The 12,250-nt window shown below is 36.1% G+C and overlaps 1 protein-coding gene across 3 annotated transcripts in view; it reads left to right on the top strand.

Moving 5' to 3' along the window:
* Positions 1–237: 237 nt before the first annotated feature.
* Positions 238–12,250, top strand: part of LOC149790003 (uncharacterized) — a 43,975-nt gene continuing 31,962 nt past the window's right edge. Inside the window, exons 1-3 of one of the 3 annotated variants that reach the window (XM_089972087.1) lie at positions 311–866; positions 4,462–4,694; positions 7,648–9,720. In XM_089972087.1, coding sequence (XP_089828213.1) covers positions 7,676–8,815 — 1,140 coding nt within the window. In that variant the 5' untranslated portion in view covers positions 311–866; positions 4,462–4,694; positions 7,648–7,675 and the 3' untranslated portion in view covers positions 8,816–9,720. Of the gene's footprint in view, positions 867–4,461; positions 4,695–7,647; positions 9,721–12,250 lie in introns of those variants that run through there. The other 2 variants (XM_089972085.1, XM_089972086.1) reach the window with 2 other exon arrangements.

Here is a 12,250-nt window from a genome sequence, read left to right on the forward strand (position 1 = left end):
AATCCGAGTACACATATCACTTCATTTGATATTATTTCACCTATGCTCGGTTGTTATGTGTTACGTAACCGGATGTTTGATAGGTTAAGACTGATAAGTTAATCATATGTATAAATTTAAAGTGCTTTATACTTTTAATGTAAAATGAAAGTACGCATATTTTCCGTTGGAAACAACCGGAGCCTTTAACGTTCCAGGCACTGACGTAATGAAAGTGAAAGTAACCGATGGGATGATTACAATTTATGATTGGGTACCCTCGGTCTTCGGTTAACATACATTCAATATAGTGTTTTAACCAAAGACCCAGGCGACGCAGTTGTATAATTAGAATGTTATGAGGCATTCGAAACTTCGGGATCAATCCTACGGATCAAACCTCGAATGGTTGCCTATAGCTAACATGCCAACGACCTCGCCTATTTCTAAAAAAGCGATTGACCGAGAAGTTACGAATGCATAGGACTAGTTATTTATTAGTGGCTTTTCGCTGAGTCATATAGTCAGTAAAATCTTTGAAATGGCTGAGATGATCTTTTGTTGCAGTGATGTCCGGCAAACAAAATGTATGACGTTTCTGCAAAGTACTGTGACATCTTTTTGTATTGCAGAAATATCAGAGGTTGCTGCAAATCATGCTGAAGCGCAGATTCACGTTTCGAGTAACGTGAGTATTGTATTCGGAATAATTCTGATCCTTATTCGGGGAATCCCGTGACCTGAAATTATGACATTTTTCGGAAATCCCATGTAATTGAATAGACTTGCGAGAAAACAGTGTAAGCGTGTACATATATAGCATTCTGTCTCATTCTGTTGGAAATGGCTGGCTTAGAAGGAATGCAGTCCTTACAGTTAGGTTTCAGGTAAGTTAATTGTTGTTAAATATAAATCATTATTTGATAAACCGCAGAAATGTACTCTTTATGCAGGCTGAATCCATGTACTAGTTTTAATACTAATCATACCCTAAGTCTCCTTCTCCAGTCCTGACAGAGAGCAGGAGATAATGATGTACAAAAAGAAGAAAACAATATGTCAAATACACTTCTTCGTTGATTATATTTGAATATATTAGTAGAATGTATTTATAAATGTGATTGCTATTGTAAGTTTTCATATATTTGAACTTGAACCGCCCAGAGCCAGATCAGGTCAGGTGTTGGTTGGGAGAGTGTTATAAAATTTCAAAATGGCCCTGACTTTCATCGAAAAGGCAACAAAGCAAACGGGAGCCCCGAGTGGCCGAGTGGTCTAAAGCGTTATCCGTTACGGATCACTGCCATCTCACCTCTGTCTGCGCCGGTTCGAGTCTAGGATTCAGCCAAGGTGGGTATGTGAGAAAGCTTTCCAGCAGCTTCTCGTGGGTCGGTGGTTCTTTCTGGGGTTTCCCGGGTTCTTCCTCCACCATTAATACTGGCCGCCATGTATAGCCTATCGTGTTGAAAAATTGCGTTAAACCCTAAATCAACAACAATAACAACAAAGCAAACGTCTGTCTATTTACTCAAAGGGTGCATAAAACATAATAAATGTGAACACGATGGTCATATTTCAAGTGATAAGTGACAAGTACGTTTGTGTGTGTACTTTATTTGTTTATCCTTGGGGGATCCGTAAACCCCGGACCCCTCCCCCAAAGGCCGCCAATCCCTCGTCTACATACATACCTCAGGGACTGTACAGGTGGAGCTAAGGCGACACCCTTCTTGCAGTTGGTTAATACAGGAGGCACATTGCTACTATATTTCGTGAAATTCTTCATTGTTAAGGAATAGATGGACGTACAAGTGTAGATTATCAAGATGCTTTTTAAAAAAAAATTATGTGGGTAATAATATATAATAATAATTATAATAATAATATAAATTATTATTATAATTATTAGTATTAGAAGTAGTAGTAGTATTAGTAGTAGTAAGCAGAAGTAGTAGTAGAAGAAGGAAAATTAGTAGTAGTAGTAGTCATGCAACTATTTAAGAAGGTGGTTGAGATCCGAGGTTACATGTCATTTTTGTAACAATTAGAAATCATTATAACCAGCGAAGCTAGCCCAGTCTGCACACGTTCTCTTCAAGGTAAACGTTAGTACAGTTTAGACATGCCGGCATCGCCAACATATCAGAACCGCTATTCCAGGATCGCTCAGTTGTAGAATGCTGCGTACCACATCATATTACTTTCTCTGATTTAATTTTTTCTTTTAATACAAATTGTACAAAAGTACAGTTCGTGCGGCGTGCCTTTCCAAAGAGTCTGCTGTCCTATTTAAACGACAGTTTGTCATCACACGGTAGGTTATACATAGCGGCCAGTATGTTTTGTACAGTAAGAACCCGGTATAAGCTCTGGAATAACCACCAAACCACGGGAAGCTACTGGCAAACTTTATCACATACCAACGTTAGCGAAGCCTTATACTCGAACTCAAGTCGACAATATTTTATATTTTGAAATTTAGAAGATTTACAAAATAAAAGATTTTTAAGTCGGATATTGAAGTAAATCCACGAAGTATGCATATCACACAGGTAAACGCGGAAGTGAAAGTAATTATCGAAGATCAATGCAGTATATATACAGATTTCTGTACAGTTAGAGTTGAATAGGTATGAAGTTTAAAATATTATGTACTTATATTAATAAGTGGATTTAAATCCAAAACTAGTTCGTTTATTGCATTAAATCGAGCGTAATTAAATTATGTTAATATTTGATTTAATAAATTACCTATTCAGTTAACAGCCTCCTATAAGTTAAATACATTCATTTGAGAGAGAGAGAGGTTTTTTTTATTCATTCCAGTAGCACAAACGGACTGCGAGGATGCATTGTTTAATTGAATTTAATTAATTGGTGGATAGTACAATACACCTCAAAATGACATTATCTTTAACATACAATATACAAAAAAACTGAGTAAGAAAGTAAGTTGCATACGGACTCTAATGCAAATCAGTGAAAATGACAAAAGTAGGTTAGTTTACATAATAACTCCGTAAGGGTGTCATGTTTACCCCGACCCAGAGTAGCCCAGTTTGAAACATGTATAATCAAGGTAATTCTGACGGGTCATTGTTTGATGTCGAACATTGCCGAAGGCTAGCACTAATCCGTTACGTAAGACTGTTGTGGCTAGAATCGAAAAACCGGCCATCGGAGTTGCGAGGCGCCCGATAGCCAGTTATCACCTAGGTGTCGAAATGTTTCCAAGATCAAAAAAAATTGCTTGAAGAAGTGGGAGTGTCCTAACTTCTTTCCCCTGCAAACAGACAGACAGGTTGAACTGGCCGCTAAGACGATTGGACAGGGGCACAGCGCCACCCAATCAGAATCGAGATGGGGGGGGGAGACCTTGATATGGGTAGAATGATATCCCTGCGTTTTCCGGCAAAAGTTAGTTCGCTGAGAGAAATTACCCAGAGAAGAAGTTAGCGTAACTCCGAATAGCCATTCGTTATTGGCGGGAAAATCTTAGAGCGGGAAGGTCTAAGTACAGAAAGCTTCAAAAGGAAGCTTTGAGGGACAGACCAGTTAAAGTTTGGTCCCGTTGTCTCGGATAGAGAGACGGAGGGAAGGAGAAGAAGGTGGAGTTGAAGTCTGGGAACGGAACTGGAGGAGGTGATAATAGAGAGGGAAAGGAGAAGAAAGGAGAAGTTGAAGTCTGGAGCGAAGTTGGAGGAGGAGATAGTAGAGAGAGAAACAGAGACAAAGGAGGAGTTAGAGGAACGGAAAGAAGGAAGAATCAGCGGGAAGGAATAGATGAGTAGATGCAAGGACGGGGGAAAATCGAACTCACACTGTAAATCACGGGATGAATTAGGCTGTCACTTGGTCGAGGGAAAGACTAGTGATTGGAAGTTATCGTTTTAAATTATCACATTTATTAAATTGTTATTGATTGAATTTCATCTTCGTGTTCTCTATAATTTAACCGTCGGCATTGCTGACTGGGGGCTCAGAGCTGTAAATCTACATCATCACTAATTTAATTTTTTAACCTAAAGAGCCAGGGTGGAACTTTCATCATAATTTAATTAAATTATATTGGAAGTACCCCACCCCAATACGTGCGAACGTCACAAAGGGGTAGTTTGTTATTGTGGGGTTTAATGCCATTTTTCATCACAATATAGGCTGTACATGGCGGCTAACATGATTCTTGGAGGCAGAACCCAGTGGGGTCAATAAATATCGACAATACTAAAGATACTACTATGAAGATAAAATCAGAGGTTTGGTAATTCATATTCATATTGAAAGAGATATCAGTCAAAGTAGTTACAGTTTTTTTTAAATATACAATAGTATTTCTATGATTCAAAACATTATAAATCTATTTTGCCAAATTCTTAAAAATTCGGGTATTCTGGTATTCATACGAACCTTGAATGTATAATAGAGAAAAGTGTAAAGTCTCTTTCCCGCACCCTTCCTTATTTTCTGTGCTTTCCCTTTCAGGCACTCCAGATTAATTTCCACATGTTCAACCATAGTCTACGTTTAAATTGTATTGTCCTCTATTGTCCTGTAGTGACATTTGGTTATTTCTACGTGACGTGTCATTAGGTATTGTCCTGGTTACGGATGAATGCGTGCCACATTTGCTTTTTGATGTCGGCGATCTCAACCCATGATCATGATTAGTGCAATTTTGTTGAGTGACATGATCTTTTGTGAAGACCAGTTTTCAGGTATGATTATTGATAATCTTCTCGTTGAAATTCCTGGAATATTTATATGCTTTCGAGCGACACATGTAATGAATTCCTGGCGGAGATAATCTATTATTTAGATTGATCGGTTGGTTTAGAGTTTGTGTCAGATTGAGAGGAAACAGCCACTCGTTTATCGATAGTCATATTGGCAATATGTTCCAAGCTGGGACATACGGACTATGCGGTTGTATTATGTATTTAATCCAATGGATCCGATACAAACCAAATGCATCCTGACTGACAGGCCCGACGGCCATCCTCATACGGGATGAATTAAGCCAGATGGGCGTCATAATGTTGGGGGAACACTCCCCAATGAGTTTTAAAAATGTGCAAACGTAAGAGAGGGATATCGAGGTAATATCTGCCTTGAAGTCTGTAATTGCGTCATCGTTTTCTGGATCAGGCGACGCTTCTCTTCAAAGTCGGGCGGTTGTACCAGTTCCACATAATCATCTTGGTGTTACCGTGGCTGACACCGCAAACAACGAACATTTGGTGTGGGGTCCCCAGTTTCCCCAACAAGGCTAGCAGTGCAGGTTGACTTAGGACATATATTAAGGACTTCAGCGCTATAATTCCTTGTCTTATTCCGTCTTTCCTTCCCTTTAGCTGCCTTCTGGACTACTGTAGTCCAGGCTTCCTCTCACGACATATTACATTCGCTGTATGGCATCGACGATTTACATTTAATACACACAGTACAGGAACATGGTTGTTTTCCTTTGCTTTGAACGTTTTGCATTTTATGCATTTAGATGATATTATCACTGAAACAACACAAAAAGAGAAAAATAAAACATACATTAATAATTCAGTATATTACTAACTCGCTTATATCACTAACGTTACTAATGGAAAAGGTAAAATATTGACGCGTTTTAGATGCCCTCTAGACTGTAATCTGAGCTTACGCATATCTGCATCTGGTTACATTTTATAACAAGACGACACATAAGAATGGACAAAGTATGAATTAGCAATGTAGCATATCATTAACTGATAGATGGTATATTATGTACTTGCTTATATAAAATACGGATCCCTTTGATTTAACATAGGTGTTAATTCTTTTAGTCCATTGCTACCGTATAAAAAATATGAAGTCCATCCTCTTTGTTTTTTTATCAGGCTTGAAGATTGAATTTATTTTTGCAGCAGGAATTTTTCTCCATTATTCAACAGTTCCTGCCCAGTAATGATATTTACGTTTACGTTTGTAATCATTCAACAAATCTTCCGTTGTAGGTTCTTCAAATTCCATATGTACAACTCTGTTGTTAGGCCATTCGTCAGTGAAGTATGTATGTATGTATGTATGAAAAATAAGTATTGTCGATGATGAAAAGTCTTAAAAATCTATGGCATTGTTTGTCGGATTGACCATTGGTTCATCAGGTAATATTTTACATTTTGGCAATATTAAAAATCCACCTATACTGCCCAGTTTAATGGATTTTGTCAACACTTCATATCTTACTTTTCTGTATATCTGTAGATTACATTATAAAATGTAAATGGTATTTATCAAACAGTAGTTATTTTCTCTGTCGTATATTTTGATCTCGTTAAATTTGTGTAATATTTGAACTTTTGAGATAACTGGAATAAGCAAAGTGTTTATGTTAGGTTGTGCTGCTAGTCATTAATAATTTGTTTTCTTAACGTCTTACGTCCATTATTTATTTATCTAAATGTTTGAAATTATATTTCCATTTTGCAAATGTTATAAACTGGAAAATATAAAATAATATGTGGTAGTCATTCATCGTTTGATCCATAAATTCGGTCAATACACTAAATCTACTGAATTCTATAATAAAGTGTGACGGATGCCGGCTCGTTTCGCTCGCCTTTTTAAGGGTAAGAATAAAATGGTTCAAGTATTTAATGATTCCGGTCGTATTTTATTTAATCTAACTATTGGGTCAGAACCTCAGAGGTACCTGAATAAATAAATAGCCAGGGAATCCACTTCATTGGCTTCGCTCATGACACTAGAGTTGTGTCTGAACTTTGTTTAGAAGGAAAGACACACACACGCACACATACATAGCCAAAATGTTATTTTCATTGTGTTGTCGTTTGTCCTTTTAAGACAAAGTTTGTACTGACCTGTAAACATGGTATTAGTAACTAAATTTTGTTCAGTTGGGGGTGGGGGATTGAGGGTGTTGGTTTTTGAAAAATGAAAATAAGGTAATTCATTACTGTGCTAAATATAGGTTATATTTACTAATATATTAAGCAAACATTACTTTCTAAATGCTGTTGAAATCCTTTTGCACAAATGAATATTGCCTGACATGTAATAAGTGTTCACATAATAGAAAGTTTAAGGAAAAGAAGACATACAATTATTTTAGAATCATAGAAGCAAAACGTTATAGTTAAATTTGCATTGATTTAATATTGTTATACGTTCCAGGAGTTTCTGGTTTAACCCCTGTTTATTTATTCTACGATTCTAATTGTTTTTTCAAGAAAGATCTCAAGGAGGTCAAATTTAATTGGAGGATTGTATCTGAATGTCCTTCTTGCTACTATTATTATTGATATGGTTATTATTATTATCGATATGCCTATTATTATTATTATTATTATTATTTATATGTTTATTATTATTATTGATATGCTTATCATTAGTATTGATATGCCTATTATATTATTATTATTGATATGCTTATTATTATTATTGATATGCTTATTATTATTAATGATATGCTTATTATTATTATTGATATTATTGATATGCTTATTATTATTATTATTATTATTATTATTATTATTATTATTTTATTTTTATTTTACTTATAAACTCACAGTATATTATGTAATGCTCCGAGTCTCCGACAATATTTTGGTCCACTAATATATTTTCAATATGTTTGCTCACAAATGTCTATTTCAAATTTGTGTCATTCTGCAGAACGTTCAAAAACAGAATAGAGGAAGAGATGAAGGAAATTAATACTGTGTTACTATCAGCAAAGACAGGCAAGTGGAATGATGTCTGGTGCATTTTTGGCACTCCAGATGAGCCTAAACGGGCGTACCTGATAAATTCTATTCCAGAGAATCGTCGATGGGGAGTCTTGCACCAGGCTGTCTACTGGAAGGATCCTAATATTCTACAGTATCTACTCAAGTTTCGTGCATGCGATTCTCGGATAAAGGCAAAAGAGTGCACATCGGAAGTTGGTAAGACAAGTGGTATGACTGCGCTTGCTATAGCACAAGCATATGCCTGTAAGGAGGTGGAGAAGTTACTATTAAAGCACGAGTGCAATTTTAACGAAGTGGATGAAGAGATTGACACCTTCCAACCTTGGCATACAGACATTGAACTGAAGGGACTTGGTCTGATACCTATCACTCTTGCTGCATACAAGAACACATTTCATCCCCACAAAATTGACCCACAGAAGTCTATTTTATCGGTACTTGGAGATGTTTTCAACGATTTGAACACCTCAGAAAATAGATGGAAAGAGGTTCGCGAAAAAATGTGCGACTCACTCTACGTTGTCAGTGAAGCATCGGTCGCACAACTCAAGCAATGTACGTCCAGACAGAACTTTTACGAGACAATCATAAAAGTTTACACTGAGGAATCAACATACCTTTATACATATGTGAACACAGCCCTACGAAAACAACAGGAGTCTGACTACAAACCATCAGCAGCGGATCTTGCAATGGGTCCATATGTGGTTATGTACCAGATACTTCTCGTTTTCTGGGAACAGCTGAAGCGAGAAAATGCCAAGACCTACCGAAAAATGTTGCTGACTGCAAAAGATATGGAAAAATACCAGGTAGGGGTCAAATTTACATGGCTATCCTTCGTTTCGTCCTCAGTGGAGGCTAAAAAGGCCATGCCTTTCCCTACATGCGCCGGTGTATCAGGTGAATGCAGCATAACCTTTATTATCGACAACACAACCGGTTCAATGTACCAACCAAGAGATATTGAAAAGTATGCAATGTATAGTGAAAGAGAAAGAGTGTATCCTGCCGGTGCAAAATTCGAGGTAACCAATAGGCGGATCCTAAATGAGAAGACTTACGTGACACTAAAACTTTTGAGCAGCTGAGTATAACGCAGCTTGATCGTGATGGTAAGACATGACCATCTGCGCATGCTCCTACCTGTGCAATATATATATATTTCTTTTTCTTTCCACTGTTATTTGATGATGAGAAGGCCCTGTTAGGACAAAATAATTGTCTCTTTTTAAAGTTAAAACTAAGAGATTAATAATGCTAGTTTTTAAAAACTGCATATATATTTGGTTCTTTTTAGCCAAACAACGGTTTGCACAGTAAACTAACTTAGTTCTATTACTGCCTCCTACATGTGTGATTTTCGGGACCAATATGGCAGCATTGCTTATGTTGCAGCCATATTTGTAACAAGCGAAAAGCTATAAACGACTTGTATTCCTGATATAGGAGCTTTTCTTACTTATTTATTTGCCATTTCATTCAGAATTAATAAACTATGTTCATATTGCTGTGAAAAACACTGACGAGAAAAACTGAGATATTCCGTTATGTACTTAACATGTTTTCGTTCAGTGTTATTGCAATATAACTGAGAGAGAGAGAGAGAGGGAGAGAGTAATTTTGATCAATTGAGGTAAAACTCACATGCTGAGATTATAAACTTTAAAAACGACCCATTTTAGAACGTTCTTATTGGTTGAAAAAATAATTTAAAAAATAAGAAAAATAAAAAAATAAAAATAAAGCATCAAATATAATTGTTTTTTCTAATTTCATCGTGTTTGTTTTTGTAATAATATCATTATATGTTTTTATGTTATAGTGTTGTCTAATGTTGTAAAGCGCTTAGAGCTTCTAAAGATTAGGTGCTATGCAAAGTCCTCATTATTATTGTTTTATTATTATCATTATTATTATTATTATTATTATACTCGGTATCTATGAAAAAATACAAATTTTGTCAGTGATAACAATACAGTATCTAGACCTTTAACAGTACTATGAGTTGAACATCAAGGCAGTATTTTAGGACCTATTTTTTCTGAGTTATGTGAACGATATGGTAAAGAACAAAGACGCTGATTGTAAAGCTTTATGATAGGTACGTGCCAGTGATTTCATGTTTACACATCATTATCCTTGTACATTTCGAAAAGCATGGGAAAAGTGTACAATCCTGCAACAATTGGCTGACGGCTAAACACTCTAGCATTCCATTCATGTGAGAGAGAATTCATCCTTTTTGTCTCGTAGCACAAATTAAAATAAAAAATCTAAAAATTCTAGAAAAAAATGAACTGGTCACATAATTCATTCCGAAGAGTGTATTAAACATGTATGTTTCCATATAAATAGCTTAGATTTGAGCAAAGGCATAGTCTGTGGTATAATTAAAACAGTAAATGCTAGGTTAAGTGTCTCCTTAGTCAATATTTATCATTCAAAGCCAGCAAAAACATTATGCGACATTGTACCTTCGACCACTCCTCTTCTTTATTGTATGTCTTCAAACATGTTCCAAATACCTCAGAATAAAACTGAGATTTATAAATAAGATTGAAACGAGATCAAGCATCAAACACCAAGGTCTTGAAAGAGTGGGATAAAAATATATAGTGTACAATAGAATTAAAAAGTGTTAGATTAAATCATACATTTTGTTACGAGAAATGTCTCTCTTATATGAGCTAAAGATTTGAAAAAATAGGTATCATCACCATTTTGCTACAACGAATGTTAAACTTAATTTTGTTAAACCTGACTAGCAATAATATGGAAAAATACTTGCAATTATACCTTTTTTAATGTCTAAAACGAAAATTTATTTGAAGTGCATGTACACATTATATTTACTATTTTGCCTAGATTTATTTAAAAAATGTATGGTATCAACGCAATTAAAACTTCACTGTTGAATACACGATAAGACACGTGAAATGCCAATGTATTCACATGTCGGACGCGAAGTTTTAACGGGTATGTTAACATCATGGGGGAGAAAAACTGCCAAAATTCTGATCCAGGTAGCGGAGTGAACATACATCAGTTGGATGTCACGGTAACTGTTATTACTTACGTTGATAAATACTTTTTGAAACTCAGGAGATGGTGATGATAAAGGGTGTAAGCATTGGCCTTGGTCCAGAAAAATGACGGTATCATGGATAGCAACTGGCTCGTACTTGAATAGAGTGTCAAAATACATGTCAAATTATACCACGACGAACAATGCCACATCGGAGTACATGCCCTATATAGTTTACACAACGATAACCGATTTAGCCAAGGGTCAGATCTGACGCCTCAAGTTCATAATGCCTCGGTCAATTAGTACTGACTATATCAGTACGATTAGTCCTAAGATTGGTATAGCTCATGTGATGTGATGTGATGTGATTTGGATTTTTAACGTAGCTTTAACAATTGTTCAGTCATATCGCTACGATGTCAGCAGTGTGACAATTTATAGTGATGTCTAGCAGTGGGGTATCATACCGCAGACATGTAGCATGATCTCCCACTCAGTCACATTATCCTGACACCAGTCCGACCAGTCCTAACGCTAACCTCATAATGCTGAACGTCAAGCGAGACAGCTGTTAGTACCATTTTGTAAGTCTTTGGTTTGACTCGGCCGGGGATCGAACCGACGACCTTGCGTATCCAAGGCGGACGCTCTAACAACTATGCCACCGGAGCGGTAGTTTAGCCTATGTAAGGTATATGCAGTGGTTTACAATCATACTACAATGCAATAAACTAAAGTGAAGAAAAAGCTTCTGAGCAATCTTAAGCACGCTATGATGTAATGGGTTTCTTAACGCTGCACCAGCTTTTAAAATATATACTTGTTTTCTCACAAATAACAAAGATTACCAAAAATGTGCCATAGTCAAGCGATAATTCAGTTTAGACTAATCAGAATTAGATATACAGAATATTTATTTATAAATCAATTTTTCATCTGACACCACAATGGCATCCTTCTGATGGATGCTCTGTTGATTACGGCAAAATGGAATTCGAAACGGTTTCCCAACGTTTAGGACTAAACAGGTCTTTGTCTTCGGAAAAACAACTTGCATATACAAAAGAAACACTTAGCACAAAATCCACACACAAAAAATATACAAAACTCAGACGTTCTAGAATCATTAGGGACAATTCACAACCACACAAATACACACAGGTGTGTGTGTATATATATATATATATATATATATATATATATATAAACCTGTCTGTATTTGTGTGGTTGTGTGTATGTAGGCATGTATGTATGTATATATGTGTCTGGCACTGTTTTATCCTATTGTTTGGTGGTCATCAGTGATATCTAGCAGAGAGGGCAAGTTTGTTTTGAGCTGTTTGGTGCTCATTGTGCATATTAATTGATTTTTTTGTGTGTGCAAGGTCTCCAGTAGTGAAGGAAAAATCAAGATAACGTATATCTGTAAATATCGATGCCGCACAACGTGTATAATGTTTTTATTTCCTTGCACCGGTTTATAATTTCTCATGCC

Source organism: Sinohyriopsis cumingii, chromosome 10 (assembly GCF_028554795.1).
Source record: "Sinohyriopsis cumingii isolate HCF-2022 chromosome 10, ASM2855479v2, whole genome shotgun sequence".
In the NCBI taxonomy this organism is placed as follows: domain Eukaryota; kingdom Metazoa; phylum Mollusca; class Bivalvia; order Unionida; family Unionidae; genus Sinohyriopsis; species Sinohyriopsis cumingii.